The sequence below is a fragment of the Martes martes genome (assembly GCF_963455335.1).
Source record: "Martes martes genome assembly, chromosome: 10".
Taxonomy (NCBI): Eukaryota; Metazoa; Chordata; class Mammalia; order Carnivora; family Mustelidae; genus Martes; species Martes martes.
This window is the reverse complement of record NC_137898.1, coordinates 54,211,063-54,234,401: the sequence shown is the minus strand read 5'-3', so window position 1 is coordinate 54,234,401 and position 23,339 is coordinate 54,211,063. Positions and strand designations below refer to the sequence as shown.

General features: G+C 52.0%; 1 protein-coding gene across 3 annotated transcripts; it reads right to left on the bottom strand.

The window, feature by feature from the left end:
- Positions 1-94: 94 nt before the first annotated feature.
- APBB1 (amyloid beta precursor protein binding family B member 1) lies at positions 95-22,001 on the bottom strand. 3 transcript variants are annotated; one of them, XM_080816162.1, is made up of 14 exons: positions 21,819-22,001; positions 14,056-14,790; positions 8,348-8,523; positions 8,192-8,248; positions 8,027-8,112; positions 7,849-7,912; positions 7,263-7,412; positions 6,749-6,876; positions 6,223-6,337; positions 5,998-6,082; positions 5,659-5,742; positions 1,080-1,195; positions 756-932; positions 95-672 (listed from the first exon to the last, which is right to left on the bottom strand). In XM_080816162.1, exons 2-14 carry the CDS (start codon positions 14,774-14,776, stop codon positions 505-507), a joined length of 2,127 nt encoding a protein of 708 aa, XP_080672288.1. In that variant the 5' UTR covers positions 14,777-14,790; positions 21,819-22,001; the 3' UTR covers positions 95-504. The 3 variants fall into 3 exon arrangements, with proteins under 3 accessions (XP_080672288.1, XP_080672287.1, XP_080672289.1); XM_080816161.1 differs by having other exon boundaries at positions 8,348-8,526; positions 21,819-21,908; XM_080816163.1 differs by lacking the exon at positions 14,056-14,790 and having other exon boundaries at positions 21,819-21,908.
- Positions 22,002-23,339: the final 1,338 nt, after the last annotated feature.

Here is a 23,339-nt window from a genome sequence, read left to right as displayed (position 1 = left end):
GGAGGGCACAGTGGCTTTGGGAATATGAGCCTAACTGAGGGGTCAGGGTACTGCAGGTGATGATGTAATGCAGGCACAGGAAGGCACACGGCTTAGCAGGGCAGACAGACTTTATTAGTGATATCAGTACAGCAGAGGTGCTCATGGAACAGGGGGGAGGGGACCCATGCCTGAACCAGTCCCCTCCTGCCCCTGCCGGACCCTACCAAGATGGGGCCTGGCCTAGACCAGTTCCTCCTGCTCCACCTGAAATGTGGGGGTGGAGAGCCCGGGGCTGGCCTTGCTTCTAGCTCCCCTTATCAATCCAGTATTGTCACTTCCTTGCAGGGATTAGGTCTCTCTCTCCCCAGCCCCTAAGTAGGGAACCCCAGCTACTGGGGAGGGGCCACTTTGGTGGGGGGGGGGGTGCTGAGGCCTAACAATAGCCTCCAGGGCCCCTCCCTGCCCCATACCCTTGAGTTCCCTGGGACCCAACGCAAGCAGGTGGAAGGAGAACTGAGGGCTTCAGGGGGTATGGGTCCCCAGGCGTTTGGGCTTGAGGGAACCCCACAATGACTGAACGCCCCTGCGGACAGTCCACCCTACACGCCGGGCAACAGACTCAGCAGGGGGTGCTGGGAGGCAGGAGGTGGAGGCCTGGGAGCGTGCATCCAGACACTTCTGGTAGCGGAGCTGCAAGAGGCAGGTGGGGCAATCACTCTCCAGCCTGCCCCCTGTGAGGTAGGTGTCATCACTCCACCACCCTACCCACTTACCATGCACGCAGCCTGCACGGCCTCTGAGAGGCTGGCAGCATTGGGCTCACACCAGAACATGTGGCAGCAGAAGGAGGCTGGGCCGGCAGCCATGATGAATGCAAATGTGTGGACATCTCTGCCCACAGCCAGGAAGGAGAGGAAACGCACCCGACATTCCCCCAGCACTGCTTCCGTCTGGAGGGATGGAACCCGGTTAGAAAGGAACAGCCCAACCCTCTCTTCCACTGGGCACATCCACCTTACTGGCAGCTCTTCCTCAACCACCCCAGGCTCCCCTCCATGGCAAAGCACAGCCATACCTTCTCCCTCCCCAGTCTATACCTGCTGATGCAAGATGGTAAGGGTAGCAGGAGCCACACTGACGTGACTTGGGGTCCACTGCTCACGGCTACTGGAGGACAGGACTGACTCCAGGGCCCCATTTATCACATCCACCCCTGGAAGATAAGAACACAAACATGACACCACTAGGGGTGAGGAGAGGATACCCCAGGGCCTTTGCTCCATCCCCACTTCACCAGTCCACAGCGCTGTATAATGCTGCACAGGTATCTCTTCCTTGGTGCCCTCCTCCTTGGCTTCAGTGATTTAGCACTTTTCTGGTTTCTTCTATATTGAATCCTAGGCTTGGCTTTCTTCACCCGACTCAGCCTTTTCCTTCAACCTTCAAAATGAACTGACCCCCGCCTAAGCTCTGACCTCCCCTTATCTTGGCTCTCAGTGTTCACCCACGTTCAGACATTTACTGCATCGTACCACAAGAACTCCCAAATCAGCCCCTATAAGCCACTCCTCTCCCAAGACCCAACCTTTGTTTTGTTCTATATCCACTTGAGGTATGTTGACTTGTGTGTGCCGCGGTGCGTGCCAGTCATTACAGTGCACAATCCCACGTACACCTCACAACAATCAACTGATTCTTTTATCACCATTTTACAGATAAGAAAACTGAAGCTTACAGTACCCTGCTCCTTCTCCTTATTTCTATTTTCAGAGCTAGAAGGACTGTCAAATCTTAGTTGGATTCAGTAAATTTCTGTAATTTCTATAATGTGCTAAAAGGACAGTTATGCAAGGTTTGTAGCTTTTAGATTAATCAACATCCCCCTGTAAAAGAGTGGCTTCCTATACTTCAAACTGCTATTAAACACTTCACTCGTGGTTGCACTTGGCCGAGAACTAAGGCAGAAGCAACAAATGGCATGGCAGAGGCATGGGTTCTGGTTCCTGCACTACTCATGAATGTGTGATCTACTGTCTTTACCTTCACAGCTAAGAGGTTAGAGGAAACTGCCAATGTAAAGACATGCAGCTCTGTGGTCCACTCCTGGGCCCTCTCGCCCCTTTCAGGGCCTCTGGGTTCCCACAGGAGCAGACCACATGGACCCTTGTGGGCAGAGGACAAGGAAGAGGACAAATAACTTCCTCGAAAGCCCTCCTTCATCTTGGCCTTGCTCATCTTACCTCTGGCTGGATCAAGGCCCAATTCCCCTCACAAGCATGCAAGTCCTCCAAAAACTGGCCTCGTCTGAGTTGTCAAGCCTCATATTGTATTGCTCCCTGAGCTTCAAATGATTTATGTAGCATTTATTAACACCTAATCTTGGCAAATGCCCTGCTGGCCGATGGGGAATACAAAGTAAGAAGAGGATGCCCTCAAGGGACACAGGCAGTAACTGTGGAAAAGCCTCTGTCTGGAGTGCCCTTTCCCTCTAGACTGTGTGAGAAACTCCTAATTCTCCTCCTTCAGTGTTCATCCAGATCCCACCCAGGAAGCCTTCCCTGCTGCAGGGCAGAGAGGGAATGTTGCTGGGACAACTCTTAGCACATCTCCAGGACAGAAGGCAAGTTCATTTCTTCTCTGTGTCCCCAATCCCAGCACAGGGCTTATCTACTTAAGGAATTCCAGATGCTTGAGCAAGACACCCTAAAGGCAATACTGGCCAATGCATTCCAAACTTGTACAACCAAGTAAGCTAGGAGTCCACAGACAGGTAAAAACACGGGCAGTTCCTGAGTGCGTCTGGTCCAATTGGCAAGGGCTGCGGTGTGTTTGACATTTATGCCTGTCGATGGAAAAATCTCAAAGACAGTAAGTGTGGACAAGGTATCAAAGTCAAACCATTTAATAAGCTCATAGGGCCGTGGGGGTGGCGCTTGGCCTTGGAGCATGGGGAGGATCAGCACAGAGGTGGGGAAAGTAGTAGAACAATGTGGCCTAGAAACAATCTGCCATATTTGGTGACAACTCAAGATTAAAAACTTACCCTGACCCCTAGCCCTACACTCCGAATCCCCCTTACCCTACTGTGCATTTTTTTTCCATATCAATTGTTGCCTTCCAACATACTATATAATTTCATTATTGTCTGTCTCTCCTGGCTAGAATGTCAGCTACCTGAAGGCAAGAATCTGTCAGTTTTGTTCATTAATATGTACCAAGAACCTAGATTAGTGCCTGGCACAGATCAGGCATCCAATAGTCACTAGTTGAATAAATGAATGATTTATGAATGATTTATGAATATTGCAGCCTTATGAGGAGCCAATGTTAAATTCCTGGAGGTTAAAAAGGGAGGATGAGAAAAAGCAGGAAATGAGTTTAGACACTCAATAGAGCAGACCTGTCGAGGTAACGGGCAGTAGAGGGGCAGTCAAGGATCGCAGACAGTTGCTTCATCATAGTGAGAACCTACATGAGGTGGTGGGTTGTCAGGGGAGTAGGGGTAATAACTAGAAGAGGCAACAAGGGTTTGGAAGTTGAGGGTGAAAGGAGAAAGAAATGAAGCAAAGGCGTAGAGGTCAGCCAAGCTTCCTTCCTGCTTCCTGAGCAGGATTTTCTCAGCTCCAGCTCCATGTCTCCGGCACTGCCTTGAACCCAACTGGAGTACCAACTCCCCTCTGCAAATCCAGGCCTCCTTTCTAACCCCAGCTCAATCCCCACCCTTTCTAAGATGGGTTCCCTTATAGGATATAAGATGCTGGTCATTAAAGTCAGTATGGTTTGAGGGGAAGAGCAGACAATTAAAGATGACCGGGTTTGAGTCCTAGGCCTACCATCTCCTAGCCATATCATTTGAGGCAGGTCTCATTCATTGTTTCATTTGTCTGTTCATTTATCCAGCCACCGAACAGTTGAGCTCTTCCTAACTATCTTTTGATATGACACCTGACCACTTCTTGAAGCGGCCTCTTTTTTGCCTCCCCCTCTCTCTCCTTCTGCTCTCACAATCCTTATAATTTCTCTGTCCATTAAGTGCTGGAAGGTCTAAAAGCTAGGCCTAGCCTCACTTCTCTTTTCACTGTGGGCTGCCACACTCATGGCTTTGATTACCTCTATAACCCAATAATGCCACACTTTAATCTGTAACCCAGTCCTCTCCTCTGTGAATCCAACTGCTAACCCAAGTTTGTCACTCAGTTCCCCATCAAACTTGGCATGTCTGAAACTGAATTCCAATCTCCATACCAAAACTGGCCTCTTTCAGAGTCTGCTACCTTTAGAGAATGGTGTCACCATCCGTTAATTCCTAAAGCCAGGAAGTTAGGAGTCAGCCTGAATACCTCCGTCTCTCATCCCACATTCAGTCAATCACCAAGACCTGTTGATTTTAATTATCTAAACACCTCTTGAATCTGCACACTCTTCTTCAGCTCCACCATATTCCATGATACTCTTATCGGCCATGGCTACTCCAAGATCCTCCTAATTGATTCCTCACATCCACCTCCACCTGCTAAACATCTTTCTCCATGGCATAGCCAAAGCCAGCTTTTACAAAATTCAAATCTGATTATGCCAAGTGCTTTCCTGAAAACTCAACTATAGCTCCTTGCTGCTCTCAGGATGAAGAACAAATGGTTAATGTGGCCTCTGACATCCCGTAAGGTCTGAGTCCCACCCAGCTCCCAGCCTCTTCTGGCACCAGTGGCCTTCTCTCAATGTCTTTGAAGCACCAAAGTGCCTTCCACTAGGGTCCTCTTCTACACTGTTCACCCTGCCTGGAGAGTTCTTCCCCTGCTTTATTCTTATCTCCATCTCGTTTACCACATTAGCTCCCATTCATTTTTTTATCTCAGTTCAAATGTCACTTTCTCAAGAAAGTCTTTTCCAACATAGTTTTATAGCACCTTGCTACTTTCTTTCAGTGAATAACTCAGTTAATAATTATACATTTATTATTAATATGATTATTTGACTAACTCCTTTTTTTTTGTTTTTGTTTTTTGTTTTTTGTTTTTTCTGCTGTAACCTTCTGTAACCTCCACAAAAGCTGTGGCCATTGTTCTCCAAGACCCAGCCCAAGGTGGGCTTCATAGGAATTTGTTAAGTGAATGAGCAAATAAATAACAGGTACTGTGAAAGCACTAGAAATATAAGAGACAACCAGACAGTCTCTACTCAGTTTCCTTATCTACAAAATGGGTATTACCATAATCCCAACATGACAGGATTGTCAAGACTTAAATGACATATAAGGAAGTACTTCACAAGCAATAAAGCATATCACGGTTATGCTCACTGCTTCCTCTCTGGATGCTCACAGCCTATCATCCTTAGCACTGCAGTACCAAACCCAGCTCCCAGCTGCTACCTGGTATTTACAGTTATCTAAGACCTGCCTCCCAAACCAATCAAAGCTTCTCCATGGGATGCAATAGTGCATCTCCCGATGTGCCTGGTTCACTGGTTCAAACCCAGTGAAGGCATCCCAACTGCTACTATAGGCAGAACACAGAGTACAGGCAGGACAGAGGTACAACAAGCTGGGATACATTTTAAAGGGCAGAGTGATGTCAAGCAGGAGGAAGGTCTGGTAAAAAAGGCATTAGGGGGCAGAGGGTGGGCATAGCCTTGGGATCAAGGTGGTGGTTCCTGGGTGAAGAAGAACGCACATACCAACAGGTTTAGCAACAGGCACATTCCCCAGGTAATAGACTTGGAACTTTTGTACCAACTCATTCTTAGGTGCTGGAAATTCCACTGTGGGAAAGAAAAGAGGGATCAGTCGTGGTGGCAGACCTTGCTCACTCTCAGTCCCCCCCACCAGGGCATAAGCTGGATATGCACCCAGCCAAGGCCCTACCTCCACCCCTTCCCCATCTCCCTTTTACTTATTTGATCCAAAGAATTTAGTCTCCATGTGCCCATGTCCACATAGTAGCTTGTGCCTCTTCTTGAGTCACCTCACCTTTGCCAACAAAGCTGAGCTGGACCTGGCAGGGTTGTGGCACTGACCTTGGAAAGGGACATCCACCAGTTTAGAGTGGTCCAGGGAGAGTCCATTTACCAAGCAGCGGGCATTACGCCTTTCGGCCATGATCTGAGGAGAGGAGGGGAGGAGCAAGGGAAAGTCTGTTAGGTCTTCATTGCCCTGGAGTCCCCCACCCCCACTCAATGACCCCACCCACATCCTTGTAGAGCAAAGATGGCAGCTAGTCCAGGGAGCAGAGGGGGCCGTGCCTTAGAGCAGATCTCATGCAGGCTGGTGGCGATGTTCTTGGCAGGTGCCTCACAGCGAAACACGTGGCACTTGAGCATCTGGGTCAGCTTATCGCGAGCTACGTAGGCAAAGTCCCTGTTGGGGGAGGGGCACCTCAGTGTCTCCCAGTGCCATCCAGTGTGAGGTGTCATCCCTATCCCACCCAGGCCCTCCCTGTCCATTGCGACTCCTTCAGGGCTTCTGCCCTCGGGCTGGTGTCCTGTGGGTGCCGCCTTCTGGCTGGGGCATAGACAGGCAAGCATGCCGAGGTGGGGGAAGATGGGCGAGCACAGCGGGCAGGAAGGGGCAGGACAGAATAGGGGAACTTGGGTGCTTTGAGGCATCTGGTCCAGGTGTGGGAAGAGGAACGGTCAAGGTAAATTAGACATAAATACCTCTCTCTGGGTCCGGCAGCACAAGAGAGGCAAAGAATAGAGTTAGGAAGGAGGGCCCCCACTCTGACTGCTGGATGCACCCCCACCCGAGGATCCCCAGCCCATCTCCCACCTTCCACTGTCCCGCCCGACGCCCCAGACACGGATGCTGACGATGGGCTGGGCATGCAGTAGGGCCTGACTCTGCGGCTCCACCAGCTTTAGTGTCTCGTCTTCCAGCTGTAGCAGCAGGTCCTTTCCCTGCGGGCCCAGGAAGCAGGCACTCAGTGGAGCCCCAGCTGGGGAGATGGCCGATCTCTGCCACCTCCAGCTCAGGGGAGGTGAGCCACAGCTCTGGGCCCCCGTCCCTGGTGTGAGACCACCCGCCCTGCAGGCCTCACTCTACTCGAGTCACATCTGTCATCTCTTACATGATCTGGTTTTACGTGATCTGGTCACTGCTAGAAACCATTTCCCCAGGCCACCACCTGTGATTGCACACCCATCTCACTGGGCTGTCATTTGCGGGGGCTGTCACCTCCCTCCCCCAGTCATTGCTTGGGCAGCCCAGCTCTCTCACGCTCTCTCTCTCTCTCACAGCTCCCTTCCCTTCTCCACTGAACCACACCCGCCAGCGGAGCCCTCACCTCCCCCCAGCCCCCAGACATGGGGTCGTGCAGATTGTTTTTGTGGTAGGAGAGCTGCCGGATGCAGTTGTTGACAGCCACGCTGCTGCGTCCAGGAGCCAGCTCCTCCTCGGTCATCTCCACCCAGCCTAGGGAGCGCACGGCGAAACACTGCCAGACACAGAAGAGGGGGTGGGAGGTACAACCGGAGGACCCCCCCAACACAGGATGCTCTCTGCTAAGAGCAGAGGAGTTTCTGACTCAGAACATGGCAGCTGGGAGGGTGTTCTGAGCTAAGACTGAAAAGCTCCCCAAACAGGATATGGTTGTGGGAGGGGGATGTCTCAGATGAGACCCCTGCCAGTACAAAAGAGCTTGCCTGAACCAAGCCTGGGTGGACCCCCTGCCAAGGCACTGGATTGGCTGAGTTAGACTCTGACATGCCTCTGGCTCAGACACAGGGATCTGTGCTAAGACTGGAAGAGCTCCTAACTCAGGACCTGGAGAGCTTCCTGAGACCATAGATGCCCCCCAGAACATGACACAGGGGGTCTCCTGCACACAGAGGAGCCCCAGCCTGGGGAACGGGCATTTGTCTTGAACAAACCTTGATCCCTGGGTTGGCATTCCGTGGGGGCAGCTTCTCCTCCTCTTGGGGTAATGGCTCTGGGCTGGAGGAAGATGGTAATACTTGGTACAGATCCCTGAACATGAAGCTGTCCTATGGCCCCTCCCAGAGAGATCCATTCCCCTGCCAACACACTGTATCACGCCTTCCCACTCACCTGAGACTCTGAGCTGGGAAGGGCAATGTCGCCTCCTCAGGGTCCTTCAGTCCCAAATCCATAGGAGCCTCCTCACTGGGTTCATCCTTGGGAAAGGGAGAGAGGAGTCAGGGCCAAAATGATGTCCCTTCTCCAGCTCGCCCATTGTAAAGCAGGTCCCCTCACCTTCCAAAATTCTCCATCCTCAAAGCCTTCTCTGTGGGCAAAGCCTGTCCAAGTGAGCTAGGAAGAGGGATGGGAGTGATAAGTGGGTGGCTTGTCTGGCTCCAGCAGCACCACCCCTCCACCCTTGGACAAAAGACAATAGGCCTGTGAGCTCACCTGAGACTCCTCTTGGGGGCTGCTCCCCTGTGAGGGAGAGGCCCGGCCCGGGGGCTCCCACTGGGTGGTCCCTGTTGGGATGTGCCAGTAGTAGGTCCCTGAGGTATCCTGGACCCTCATCCATCCAGCTGGCAGGTCGGAATCCGTCTCGAAGGCGTTGGGGTTCCAGAAGGAATCTGCTGGGTGGGGGGACTGATGAGGGTCTGCCCACCCAACAAGCAGACAGTAGGTACTTATGCCCAGTCCCCTTGCGGAGACCCCGTGGTGAAGAGGAAGAGATGGGGGAAGGCCCCAACACAAGGTTCCTGCTTCCTCCTAGAGCTTGCATTCTGGAGTCACAACATGGGGGACCACCAGCTGGGGACATGACTCAGGTCTCCTCCTGGACCCTGCTCCTGGCTAATGTGCCCACATAGAGGGAAGGAGGGAGGCAGAGAGAAGGGAAGGAGACTGGGTGACCCTAACTGACCTCCTGTCATACATATCCATCTCTCAAGTACACGGACTTATCAGCAGCTCCTGCACACACGTGTGCATTAGGATACACAACACATACAAGCCCTACTACGATCCTGTGCAGCCATCACACAGAAAATACCAGCAGAGACGGCAGGTATCACAGTCAGATGCACACACATAAGCAAGGGCAAACACACACACACACCCCAACTCCAGCCATAGCCTAAGGCAGACACCACACGCAGAGGTATGCACACACGCAGTTGTATGTATCAGCTCCCATCACACGTGTGCAGAAGCCACACCCACAACAACCCCCCCCACATGTGTGGGTACCACCCAGACAGTGAATGCACACTCAGTCAACCTCTGCCACATGTGTGCAGATACCACAGACACTCATACCCTAACCCTTGGCACACACAGATGCAGGCAAACATTCTCTGCACATGTACACATACCTGTGACATACACCCCTCTTCTTCTAGCAGAGCCACACCACTCCAGCTCCGTAAGCCAGCTTCTGCCTCCTCTGCCTCTCCTCCCCACCCGGCCCCAGCCCACATCAAGCCCAGACTCGGGCTACCCCTCACCTGGGCTGCTGTCCTGCAGGATGATGGCCAGGAAGAAGTCCTGGGAGAACATGGCGCTGGTTCCCAGCCCCTCCTGCCTCCACCCTCCCTCCTCACAGCCCCTCCAGCCCAGCCAGCTGGGCTCACAGCCTGGTGCTGGGCTGCAGAGAAAAGCTCATCCCGCCCCCTTCTCACCAGGGCAGAGCGCCTGCCAGGCAAGATCCTCCCCCACCTGGCGCTCACTAAGGAGGGGCCAGGACCACCATGGGAGGGGACCTCCTTTGGGTGGGGATGGAGGGTCCTCATAAGACCCCAGCCCTTTCTGCTCACATCTCTTCTTTCTAATCCTGGCTCCCCTCCCCCAATCCTGAATCTCCATCCACCCCACAACGGGCACCACAGCACCACAGTCAAACCTAGTCTTAAGGACACCAGGAAGCTCAGCGCCTTGGGAATACCTCAGCCACCTGGGGCTCTGCAAAGCCTGGAGCTCTCAGCACAAAAAGGGTGTGGCTTCAGGGCTCCCAGGGATCCCTCCCCTGCCCAGAACCTGTCCTGCAGTTTGAGCCCCAAAGTGGGCCTTGAGGGCTGGGCCCCAGCAAGCTTGAGGATGGGCTTGGGGCTTCCCAGAACAGCCCCCCTCACCTGCCAGGGCCCAGCTAGGCTGCAGCGTCTCCTCGGCAACCGCAGCACCAGGCCGGCTGGGAGCGCCCAGACTGCTGACGTGCTTCCCGTTACCAGGGAAACAAGGAATCCTGACTGGTCCAAGAGGCAGCACTGAGGATACAGGCAGTCCCCAGACCCAGGCTGCTGGGCAACCAGGCACAGGGGTGCTGGGAGCAGGTGTGGTTACCCAAGGTGGCTGCACACCTGATGGGAGAGTTATTTCAGCAAGATGTCTTACCACCCTGTTTGCAAATGAGGTGGGCCCACAGAGGGCCCACCTTCTTGCCTGTCCAGCCTTCTAGGTAGCCATTACCACCTCGTCTCCCTCCACCCTCCCCTTTCCTCATGCCCCAGGGAATTAGAATGTCCACTCTTTCCCAGGGACCCTCCATCACCTTCAGGGCTCTCCTTCAAATCTTTCGGGAACACGGGCACCGAGGGCAACCGTGCCCTCCACGGCCACACCCTTCTTCATGAAGGATCATACACCTCTTGAATCTGGGGACCAATTCACCATCTTCTGACTGAGTCACGAACACCAATCCATCTGCCATCCCTGTTAGCCTGTACCTTCCTGCTTCAAAGAGCGTCATCCTTCCGATCTGTCCTGGAGGGGCCGCTCTCTCCCCCTCCCCCCAACCATCTGGGAGGCCCTTCTGGAGCCTGGCATATCTCCCTCCAAGCAGAGCCCCACTCAGGCCTTTGCCGCCGCATGCATACATTTATTCCAGAATGGACGTCTCCACTCTTGCATCAACTCATTCAGGCGCTCACACACGGATTTAAAGGTTTGTGGATCATTCTTTCATCCATCCACGCATGTCTTCATGGTGAGACATTTGCTTGGGAGTCAGTGAATCACGTAATGCTCTCTCCTCTTCTCCATCCCCATTTCACTACAGGAGTCCAAGCTACTACCTGCAATTCTTCCCTGGATCGCCGCAATAGCCTCACAGGTGGGCTCCCTCCTCCAGCCTAGTCTCCTCCAATCTGGACTGCACACTACAGCCCACATGACTGTTCTAAAATGCTGAACTATTCTCCACTTTAATACTCTTAATTCTTTTCTCTTGCCCTCAGGATAGAACCCAAACTCCACCCTGGGTTTGTGTGCTGTTCTCAGCCCTTAACCTCTGCCTCTCAGCCTTATCTCTGATCATCCTCCACCCCTTGTCTCTCTCTCCCTGCTTGGCATGCCCCTCATCCTCTCCAAGCCCAGCCTCCCTCCCTCAATCTTCACTGGACTATCACCCACTCCTCCTTCAGGCATACCTGTAAAGGTCATGTCTCAAAACTGACCCACCCCCTCTCCCCCATCACGCACACAGGCAGGGCTGGGTCCCCCTCCTGCACTTTCCCCACCCCAGTGCTCACCATGCTGATCAGAGCCGCCCGTCTATCTCTGTCTCCCCCACTAGACTGTGAGTGCCATGAGGACAGGAACCTCTGTCCCCTACAGTATGCCTTCTCAGCATTTAGGACAAGGCCTGGCACCAAGTATGAACCCAACACAGGTAGTTAAGTTCATTCACTCATTCACTCATTCATTCATTTATTCATTCAGGTACTTATTCAATCAAAAACTTAGTGGAGATCCTAGGCTGGGAAGGGGAAAATAACTTTTGCTCAGTTCTACTCCATTCCTACATGAGCCCAGACTTCCTCCATGGCCTTCAGGATCATGGCACCACAATTACAAAGGAGTAAGCAGTGACTTGACCCCTTCCCCAGGCTGGCGCCACACCACTCCCTCCACTTTCCAGAGTCTCCACCAAAGCTTGATCCTTGGCCATTCCCTCTCACAGAGGTCGATCCCCGTGCCCAGCAGGCCCTTCCCACTTCTTCAGCAGTTCCAGCCTCCTTCTCCCAGAAGGTTCACAGGTGCAGCTACTGCACTGAACATCCCAGCAGCCTCTGAGCAATCACGCCCTCCAGTGTTTGGCCTCTGACTCAAACCCCCAGCCCCCTAAGCTAGGGCAGAGTCTGCAAACTAGCAACCTATAGACCAATACAAGACTCAGACTTTGTATGGTCTACATGGTGCTTTTTTAAAAAACAGAATTGGTTGTTAATATTTAGAAATTGAGATATTTCACATCAATGTCCAGTTTTCAGTTTACCTTGAAAAGTGTCATGAACTGGCTCCATTGCAACTACATTTCCCCCCCAACCCAACCCTATAAATAGAGTGAAGCAGCAGCTGCTCCCTTCAAAGGAGGTCCAAGCAATGACCATGGAAAGTCACTAACATCACAGAAAAGAGAGGAAATCAGACTTTGCCTTTGATAGAAGTACTCAATACCACCTATGAGGTGTTCTTGCAAAAGCAAAACACCAAAAAAACTCTCAAATCGAAATCTGATCAAGTCTCTGGAACACACTACCAAATTTGCAGGAAATCTAGGGGAAGAGAAACCTGCTCAATGCCACCACAGGGAGAGAGTCTGCAAATTCAGACCACAGAAAACCCAGGCCAAATAACCCTGTGTGTCCAATTTAAAACAACAACAACCTGCAAGCAGAAATAAAGAGAGGCAGAGGGATGGAAGTGTAACATACAGCTCAAAGAAACTTTGAGATACACATCCACCATCAAAAGGTCTAGGACTATTTGATTATTGATTCAAATAATCAAAACTTTTTAAATAGTAGAGTGGGGGATCATTTATTAAACAACTGGGAAATCATAAACACTGACTGGATATTTGACAATATTAAGGAATTACTGTTAAATTTTTGTATGCAACATAATGGTACTGGGGATTATTTTAAGAGTTTTGTTTTCTAGAAATGCATGGGTGAACACTTATGGATTTGAATGTTTGCTTCAAAATAACCTAGGCTAGGGCCTGGAGTAGATCAGGCTACAGACGCAGCAAGATTAGTCATGTGCTGATAATTGCTGAAACTGCATCATGGGTAAATTGGGCTCACGATTCTAGTACCTCCACTTTTGTTGATGTTTGAAAATGTCCATAATAAGTTTTTGGAAAAGGAAAGGGGATGATGCACTCCCCTTGGCTCCATGGCTCCACGGCTCCATAGCTCCATGAACTGCATGCTCCCCTGTAAAGGCTCCCCAGTTTGGGGTTTGGTACGGTGCCTGTTGCCAGGTGCACAGCAGAGTCCTTCCGAGGCTCTACTTAGACTCCAATCCACAGAACTTCAGGCTTGTAGCTACAACCCATCATCTCTGTCCTCCGTTCCTCAACTCTGTCTGCATCTCTACGTGACAGAGACTCAATTTATTTAAATGGGATACATTTAATGATCAGTCCTTGGAGTCCTAATACCTACTTTATACTTTCTACTTTCTCCTCCTGCCCAACCCCACAAAGAAGTATCTATTTATTCTTCCTTTATTTCCTAACCTTTAGTCAGTATTCTGTATCTGATACAAAGAATACAAAACGGTATCCTTGCAATGCCTTGAGTGGTGCTCTGCATACAAGCCCCGACCTCAGTCTTTCCAGGTAGACCTGTGTGGGGACGTGCTGTTGCCTCCAAATCTGGCCTGCTAAAAGCTGGCTCACGTGCACATGGCTCACTGTGCCGCATGCACCAGTGCAGGGTAAGCAGGGCTAAGAGCTCGGGTCTAGACAGAGTTCCACTATGAAAGCAGACTGTCTCTGACTATGGGAAAGCTACTTAACCTCTCCAGGCTGACTTTTCACCATCTGTAGCACAGGCCCCATAATAGTATCAGACTCACAACATAATTATGAGGATTCAGTACAATAACGCTGAGCAGAGGGCGGTACCTTGTAAGTGCTCCCTAAATGCAACAAGTCCACCATCCATCAGCGTCCACGATGGATGGACCTATCAGTTTGTGCAAGCACTCTGAATATAGGAATAGTTTTGTTCAGGAAAACCCGGTTATGGCCTGCTGAGGACTGAGGACATGGGCTCTGTGGCTCACGCCCTGGCTGGCCTTGGCCTTGATGTGGAGAGGCCTGACCTCTGCCCTCTTGCCCTCCCATCTTCCCCATGTCAAGCTCCATAAGGTACCTGTGTCCTCCGGGGAGCCGTAGGAGGGGCTGCCCTGGGATAAGGTAGCCCAGCTTGAGTCCTCGTCACTGGCCGCACTGTTCCGCATGCCAAACAGGAGGCTGGCACTCTTGCTGTGATCTCGGGGACCGTCGGCAAGGGCCTGGGGTCTGGGGGGCACCTCCACACTCTCCGGGGGCTCAGGCAGCCCTTGGGGAGAAGACAAGTCCTCCTCCTCCTCCTCCTCGTCCTCTTCCTCATCATCCTCCTCAGCCTCCCCTGCCGCCTTCTCCTCTCCTTCATCCGGCCCCTGCTCTTGGGTGCTGATGATCAGGCCAGATCCTCGGAGCCCTCTGTTGGCCGCATTGTGGGCAGAGAGCTCCAGCTCAGAGTACAGGTGCATCAGGCCTTTGGGGCCCAAGGGTGCCATCTCAGGCTCCTGACTGGCCTCCTCTGCCAGGGTCAAGGTCACGTTGCGGTTCTGGTCACGATGGGCTGTGGCAGCCCGCCGGAGCTGGTTCTGGCCCTCCTTTAGCCACTTGGCATTGGCAGGGCCTGGCTCAGGCCCACCCCCCTCCCCCATGGCACTGCGCAGGTCCTTGGGTCCCACAGCCGTGGCCTGCAGCTTGGAGTTGAGCAGCTGGTTGTGGGCAGCGTGCAGGGGCAGGGGTAGGCTCAGAGCAGGGCCTCCGTGGCTGTTGGCATTAATGGCCGACTGGCTCAGTGATGACGGAACAGACATGGCCTTGGCAGATCCTGCAGGTGAGGAGAGGAGACCGCGTTGAGCCTCCAGGTGGGAATAGCAGCACCCCTACGTCTGCCTGAGGCTGTGCTCTATACCTCCTTGACTCCCTCATGCTCAGCAGACCAGCACCCACCGGTCTGTGTCCTGGGAGCTATTTGCCCATGACAACGACTAGGCTTAACTCCTGTCCCCACTCATCACCACCCACTCAACCACCATCTCCACCAAAGGTTAGAGCCAGGCCTACAGTCTACCCTGGGCCCAAGTCCCCAGTCCTGAGCTTTCTGAGCCAGCACAGCCAGCCCCTGCTCTGCCCTCACTCCCAACGGCAGAGCCTCCACACAATGGCTCTCTGTGCGTCCCCACCCCCAGCTGATCTGACCGGGGCTTACTGTGCCAGGGACCCAGCTGCTGTGGGACTGGCTCATGTGCTCTGGACACTGGACACTGACTGCCCCCTTCCTCTTGCCACGCTGCTATCCACAGTGTCCCAGTGTGAGCTCCCCAGGCAGTATTCCTATCATCATCAATCACTGGGCTCAATCAGCCCTGAAGCCCAGCCTTACTAGGGACTGTGAGAATAGGAGAGAATGAGCTGCAGACCCATCTCTCAAGGGCATGGACCTGGGAAGGAAGGTCACAGAGGAAGGACCATCAGCTACAATTCATGGCTCCTTTGGCTGGATGAAACTACATTTTGATGAGTGTTTCTATTAAGTACCTCACTTTGGGCACCACTCCATCTCCCAGACCCTATAATGTCCCATGCCTGGTGGCTCACTGCAGGGGCTTTTGACCTGTACCCTCCAGGCCTTCAGGTCTTGATCTGAACATCACCTTCTCAGTGAGGCTTTCCCTGACACCCTTTTAAAACTGCATGCCACTATGCCCTCTCTCAGCAACACCCAAACCTTCCCTGGTGCCTAGCACCATCTGTCAAGGTATTTACCAATATTATTATTACTATTTGTTTAATGATTGTCTCCTCATGACTATAATTTCAGTTCCATGGTGGAGGATTTTTTTCTTTTTTTCAATGCCATATGCCTAGAGCTTAACACAGTCCTGGCACAGAACGGGAATTCAGTAAATATTTGTTGAAAGGCCCTCCTATCTCTTCCAGGCCTGATTTTAGCATTCCTCTGCCAGTTTCAGAAAACACACTTGGGCCATGTTACTGTGTCTCAACCACTGTTTGTGGCGGCCCAACCAAATCCCATCTGCCCTTCATGTGAGGGGATCTCCTGTTCCACAGCGACAGCCTCCCCCCACTTCCTGTCTCCTTGGAACCCTCTCACTAGGAGCCTTTGAGGATCACTTCTCTGCCTACCTGTCCTTCCAGCCACATCACCCAGTGATCCCACCATCAAGGTCTCATTGCATCCTCCTCATCTCCCCTACCTTCCATTTCTCTACTCCCCTCCTTCCCTGACCACTACTGTAAAGTGCTTACTCCCTGGACCCTCACTGCCACCACGTCGCCGGTCATTCTCCCCGACCAACCACTACCCAATTCTCCCTCATCCTGGCCCCCTTAGCTCCTGCTGTCCACTTCCCCCATGCCCTCCCTGAGTCCTCCCATAAGGCCTCCTTGACCCTTGTCCGAAGCACACAATTCTCCCTCACTGCCTGCCTGTCACTGCATACCTCTCTCTCTGACTTCCACTGTGTGGTTCTTTGACCCCTATTTCTCACCTGAGAGTTCTCTCCCCACCCCCCAACCCCACTGAGGACTTCTTTCTCCCCCTGACCCCCGGCCCTGGTTCTCTCTGCACCTCACTGTAGCTCTCAGCCCTGAGCAGAGGTTGCCAGTGAGGGGCTTTAAGCTGCCTGTCTCTCAGGTGCAGTACGCGACGCCTTTCCATCCTGCCTCCCTGCCCAGACCCTAGCATAATTCTGTGCGCACATCTGTGACATGCAAGAAAAAATGTTCCTGTCTGTGCGTCTGCTTCATGTGGAACTGCTGGGGCACTTGGTGTGGCTCCACCTGGGCAATAAGCAAACTCATGGTCACTGGCATAAACGAGAAAAATAAACAGCTCTGCCACTACCTAGAACCACAGTAATCTTCCAAAAATGGAAACCAGATTGTGTCACTCCCCATTTGGAAAAATCAGATGGCTCACTGCTGCATTCAGGATAAGGGCTGTGCACACTAGCAGGAGCCTCCTTGAGCAAATCCCTATGACCTCTCAGACCTCCTCCCCCTTCCCTGCCTCTTTCACACCTGACATTCCAGCCTCACAAAGGGTGGCAGATTCGAGAACATGTCACACCCTAACAGCTCTGGCTCTTTGTTTACAGTGCTCTCCACCCCCACTTGGAATCCTGTCTCCCCATGTGAGAACCTCTGCTCATGTTTCAAAACTTGGCTCAGCAGCATGGCTCCGAAGCAGTAAGCCTTTCCTGTTTAGTCCTCCCTCTTCATGCTCAGACGACCGTTCCCTCCTCCATGTCTCACGATACCCAGTGCCCCATTCCAACCAAACACCTGAGACTGTTTCTTACTCAACTTCAGATTCCCATTACCAAGGAGTGTGCATTGTGCATGTGCCACAGTGCGGGCCCTCAGGGTGGACAGAAGGAAGGATGGAGGGGACAGACATAGAGTAAGAGGAATTCGGAGGCTCGGAACTCAGAATTTGGAGGTTGGAGCAGACGCCAAGATAAGCTTGTGTGGCCCTGTGGGCTGAAAGCAGGGAGGGTGATGGAGAATGATGAAGGGTACCCAAGAAAGCAGGGGGTCCCAGAGCAGTGAGGACCAAGATCTGGAGAAAAGGAAGGGAGGGAGTTAGTGTAAGCCGACATGCTGGCCCAAAGGCTGTTCCACGGTGGCATCTCTGTGAGTGTCAGGATGTGGGAGACCTGTGAATGGCAAGCACAGAGGATCATGGAGATGACGAGCCCTTCTCTGAAGCAGCAGTGTATGCAGCCAGGCTTCTAGAAGGTTAGGATAGGACCGACCTCCTTAGCACTTGGAGGTATGACCTGGGAAATGCACATACACTATAAGGCTGGGGCGCTGAAGAGCCAGGTCATCTCCAGGACAACCCTGTCCCCCTGGTCACCAGGGCAGAAGGTACTAGGGGAGAAATGAGGAAGTTCTGTTGTGAATAGCACTGAAGCCTAGGCACCTGGCTCAAGGTACTGTGTGGAGCCATCACCTAACTTATTGTGCTCAAAGGGTGACCAGCAGCCCAGTATCCTCAAAAAGAGGCACATTTTGGGGTTTGGTGTCCCTGAAGCCTCTCAAAGGATGGAAAGAGCCACATGGATTCTGGCTCAAGTCAGGGAACTGGGCGGAGCCCTCATGGAAAGGAGCTAAAAGAGTGACCGCTAAGCCTGAAGGAGCTGCGGTGGGGGGCAGGCACATCCCACTCAAGGTCAAGCCTCCTGTAACCTGACAGCTTACTATTTGCGAGGCACTGTGCTAGGCATGGGGAAGAGTGATGAGTTATAAAGCAACGATCCCTCCCCGGTGGAACACAGAGACTAGCAGGGAAACCACCCCTTACTGTACAGAACAGTGCCAGTGTCTGGCCAGTCCCTGGCACCGATGAGCACTCCCTATTTGTTGAATAAATGATGGAGTATTGTGATGGGGAGGAATAAGGCACTACAGGGGTAAAAGTCTGTCTTCCTCCAGCCCAGACATCAGCAAAGAGCTGCTTAAGGAAAGGACTTTTTTTTTTTTAAGATTTTATTTATTCATTTGACACAGAGAGAGAGATCACAAGTAGACAGAGAGGCAGGCAGAGAGAGAGGGGGGAAGCAAGCTCCCTACTGAGCAGAGAGCCCGATGCAGCCTCAACCGCAGGACCCCGAGACCATGACCTGACCACTCTCCTTGGACCACCCCCTGCACCAGCCCTCCCTCCCAGAGGAAGACTTCCCAATCCTCCTTCACAGAGGAAATGGAAGCCACCAGTTGAGGGATGTCCCCAAACACAAACTTGCTGTCTTCAACACCTATCCTTTTATCCTTCTTCCTAAGACCAACTGCTTCATCTGTTACTTCCCTCTTTCCTTTCATGCCTTTCCAGGAATTTTATACCACTGTTTATCCATTTTCTCTTCTATATAATCAACCTCTCCTTCTCAATGGGACCCACTATCTACCATCTTACATGCAGAATGTTTCTTTACTGACACTCCTCCAGTGTAACTAACTGCTCGCTCTCTCTCGCTCTCTCTCTCTCCCCCGCCAGCTCAAGCAAACTTCTTGAAAAGACTTGTCTCTACTCACTGTTGTCATTTCCTCATCTTGCACTCACTGCTCAACCCTCTCCAATCCTGCTTCTACTCCCAGCATGTCTCAGTAACAGCTCTTGTCAAGGTCAGCAGGACCCTATGTCATCTAATCCAACCCACACATCATCTTGGTTGTATTCTCAGCACCCCTCGACACCCCACTTCTCATCCAACTTTCATCCATGGCATCCTCATGCTACATCTCCCGGTTTTCTGCCTACACTCTAATTCCTGTCCGGTGGCTTCTTAGACCCCTATGCCGGCTCACCTTCCTCTACCAGCTGTTACACACTGGGATTTCTCATGGCTTATTCTTATGCCCTTTTCTCTTTCTCACCAAATATTCCACGTAAGTATTTATTCATGTCCATAGCTTTGGATGCCACCTATATACTGCCCATTTCCAAATTTACATCTCCATTTCAGACCCCTCATCCAAGCTCCAGATATGTACATTCAATTTCCTACTCAACATCTCCACCGGGATGTCTCAAAGGCTTCTCAAACATGCCTGCTTATGTTTCTCTCTCCCACACCCTGACTGGTCCTCTTTCAGGATCCTGGTTCATGGAGGGATATAACCACCTATCCTGTCGTGCAAATCAGAAGCAGGGGTACCATCCTTAACACTATCATCTCCCTCACCCCCCCCCCACATTTAATCAATCCCCAGATACTGATAATGTTCTCTCCGAGGAAAATTTCTGGACTTCACCTACTTTCTACATCCACTATCATCACAATCCACACCAAGGACAAAGAACTTAAGGTCAAAATTATTAACGTGGCCTAAACTGTCCTGCGCGGTCTAAACTGGCCTCAGCCTTCCTCTCCATCTTCAGCACTCTGCTCTCCAGCCTCACTGGCCTTCTTCAAAGGTCTTCTTCCTCGAAGACCTCATGCTCTCTCCTTCCACAAGGTGTTTGCATGTGATTTTTCCCTTCTGCCTGGAACCCCCTTCTGGTAACCCTCAGCCTAACTAACTTCACTCAACCTTTACATCTGAGTTCAAATGTCATGTTCTCAGAGAAGCCTTCCTCAGCCCTCTCTCTCTACCTCCCAGACCAGTTTAGCTTGTGCCCTTATGTATTCTCAAGGCACCATCCAACCATCCACTTCATGGTATTTATTACACTTGTCATTTTATTCTGATTCCCTCCTGGATTGTGGGACAAGACTGCAGTCTATTTTGTTCATAATTATATCTTCAGTGCATAACACTACCTGATATATAAAAGGTGCTCAAAGTTTATTTGCTGAATGAATAAATAATTAGATCGCTGCAATTTTTTTTAAAGGATCACACTGTGTTGAGAACATTTAATGGGAGGTAGACAAGAGAATATATGCTATTAGAGCAATGAGGGGGAAAAAAGAGTGTTGGCCTAGATTAAATCTGGTAGCAGTGAGGATGGAGTGAAATGAATGGATCTGAAAACTATTTAGGTAGCGGATGTGACAGAATTTGGTGACATTAGATGCAGAGGATGAGGGAGAGAGGTTAATCTAAAATGTTGCCCAGGAATCCAGCTTGGATAACTGATTGGAAAGTAGCCATTTCTGGGAGCTGTAGGAAGAACAGATTTGGAAGAAGGGTAGAGAGGGAACACATGGAAGATAATTCAGCTTGGGATCTGTAGGTATGGAATTTCTCTTGATTCAATGGGGATGTCATGAGGGCAGCTGGATATGGAGTTCAGAAAAGAGGTCTGGGGCAGATACATACATCTAATAATCATATATATATGATTATTAGATGTATGTATATATACATATATACATTTCATATATATATATGAAATCTGAAGACTTGGGAGGGAATAAAATACCAGAGGAGAAAGTACAGAATGAAAGAACACAGCTCAGGACAGAACCAAGAGCTTTACCAACATCTAAAGGGAGGGGAAGGAGATGATAGCAAATGAGACCATGAAGGAGCAGACAATGCCGGACAAGAGAAACCAGAAAAATGCTTCCGGGAGAGTTAACACACACCATTGCATATACTAAAAGGTAAAGGGGGAAAACAGGAAAGTGTCCCTTGGAACCGGCCACATGGAGGTCTCCGGTGACCTTGGCTCCAGCAGTTTTGGTGGGTGTCCGCGACAGAGACCAAATGAAGTGGTTTTGAGAATGAATGGGAAGTGAAGACAGGAAGACAGCAAGTGTAGGCAAGGTTTTGGCTTTAAAAGAGTAGAGAGAGATGGGACTATGCTAGAGGGCTGGGAATGCAAGAAATGCACAGGCAGATGCAAAATAGGTTCGGAATAACCTCTGAATTGGCGGTAGGAAAACTACTCTTAATGAGTGCTTCTGCGAGTGCTAGGCCTCCTGACTGAGCTGGGGACACAGCCGGCCCCAGGGCACACCCCTCGGTCGCCGAGGGCATCTGAATGCGGCTTGACAGACTGCAGGCCAGGGACCCTGCAGAAAACCGTGAAGGCTCTGCCCACCTCACCCCACGTCCCATTCCCAGCCCTAGACCTCCCCTCCCCCACCCCTCCCCCATCGACCCCTCGCTTCGTGTACCCCATTCTCACCCCTCTCCAGCCCCGAAGGACACGAGGTAAAGGCTGGGGAGGGGGCCTTGTGATGACCGAGGTGGAGCCTACAAGGGAGGGACAGGACGGCGGTCGGAATGCGCGCGGCGGGAGGACCGTCAGTGGGGATGGGGCCTGACCGGGAGACCCAGACCGAGGGACCAAAGGGAAGGGGCTGCGGGGTCCGCCGACTGCTGGGGCTCGGGATCCGACCTCCAGAGCTGGGCCCGGGCAGGGGCAGCTCTTACCTGCGTGGGGAGGCCCCAGGCCCAGGTGGCGGAGGTGGCTCAGACTGCGGGGCTCCGGCTCCGCGGCGGCTTCTCCATCACAACATCCCCCGCCCTGGAGCGCGCGGGCCGCGGGGCCGCGCCCCGAGCGGCGGAGGCGCGCGCGGGGAGGGAGGGGGTGTAGCGCGGAGAGGCGCCATCTTGGGCCGCGCGCGGGCACGAGCGCGCGAGCCCGTCGCGGGCGACACTTGCCGCAGCTTGCCTGGGGGCCCCACCCTGCGGGACCCTCGGGCCTCAGTGCACCCTACCGCCCAGCTGCCCCGGCCAGCCGCCAGCCCTGGGCCCGAGTCCCCGGGTCCCAGAGCTCTGCCCCTGCCTCCGCCGACCCCTGCCCAGCCGGGCACCGCCCTCCGCAGCGAGGCCCCGGACTCACAGAGAGCGCCCCGCCGGGCCCTGGGTCCGCACCCCCGCGCGCGCCGCACCCACGAGGCTGGAGCGGGAGAGGCTGTGGCGGTAGCCGGGCCGCGGCCAACCGGGGAGGGGCTCCGAGGAGGCAGCTGCTCCACTCTTGCGGCAGCAGTCCCTGACGTCCTGGTGGAGAGGCGATGAGGACACAGCGTCGGTAATAATAATAATAGGTCGTATTTACTGACCAATTACATTATGCCGGGCTCCGTGTTAGAAGTTTTTCAGGCATTCATCCTCACATCAGACGTGTGAAGACGCCACTGTTACCCTTATTTTTCAGAGGCAGATGCTGAGATTCAGAAAGGCAGAGCGACTTGCCTGCAGTCACAAGTTAAGTGCTGAAATCAGACTGAAACCTAGACGTTTCTTAACACTCCAGCCCTGATGCTGAGGGTAAAGCTGCGACACCAAGGTCTCTCACATATGTCTGATATAAAGCCTTCCCTGGTAGAAATTCATAAGGAAAAAGGAAAAAGAGAGAATGTGGGTGAAAAGTGAAGGAAGGAACGGAGGGGCGCCATGCTGCGCAGACTACTCCCTGGATTGTGGGGTAGTACCCAGTGGTCAGTGGCCTAGACGTCATCAAAGATATGAGGGGAAATGTTACCATCCAGAAACCTTCTCTTGGTTCATTCCTCTAAGGCAGAGGTTTCCATTTATTGTAAATGCTAACTGTGGAGCAACTGATTGGAGAAGCCCTCTAGATACCTGAAACTAAAAGTGCCTAGATCTAAATTCATTATCTCATCCCTTTTATTGACCTTCTGAGAAGTTTTGCTGGGGTGTGAAAGAACCCTCCCCAACACACACACACTCACACACACCAGCCTGGATGCGGGTATGCTTTGTCCATCCCAGTGAATGGCACCACCATTTACTGGATTACCCAAGCCAGAAGCCTCAAGCTCATCCTTGACTACACTTCTGCCTAACTTGAGACGAACATAAATGTTTTAAGTTTAAGCTTACTTATTATGGAAAATTTCAAATATATACAAAAGAAAACTTAACAGTATAACAAACCTTTATATACCTGTCATTCAGTTTCAGTAATTATCAACTCCTGGGCAAGAG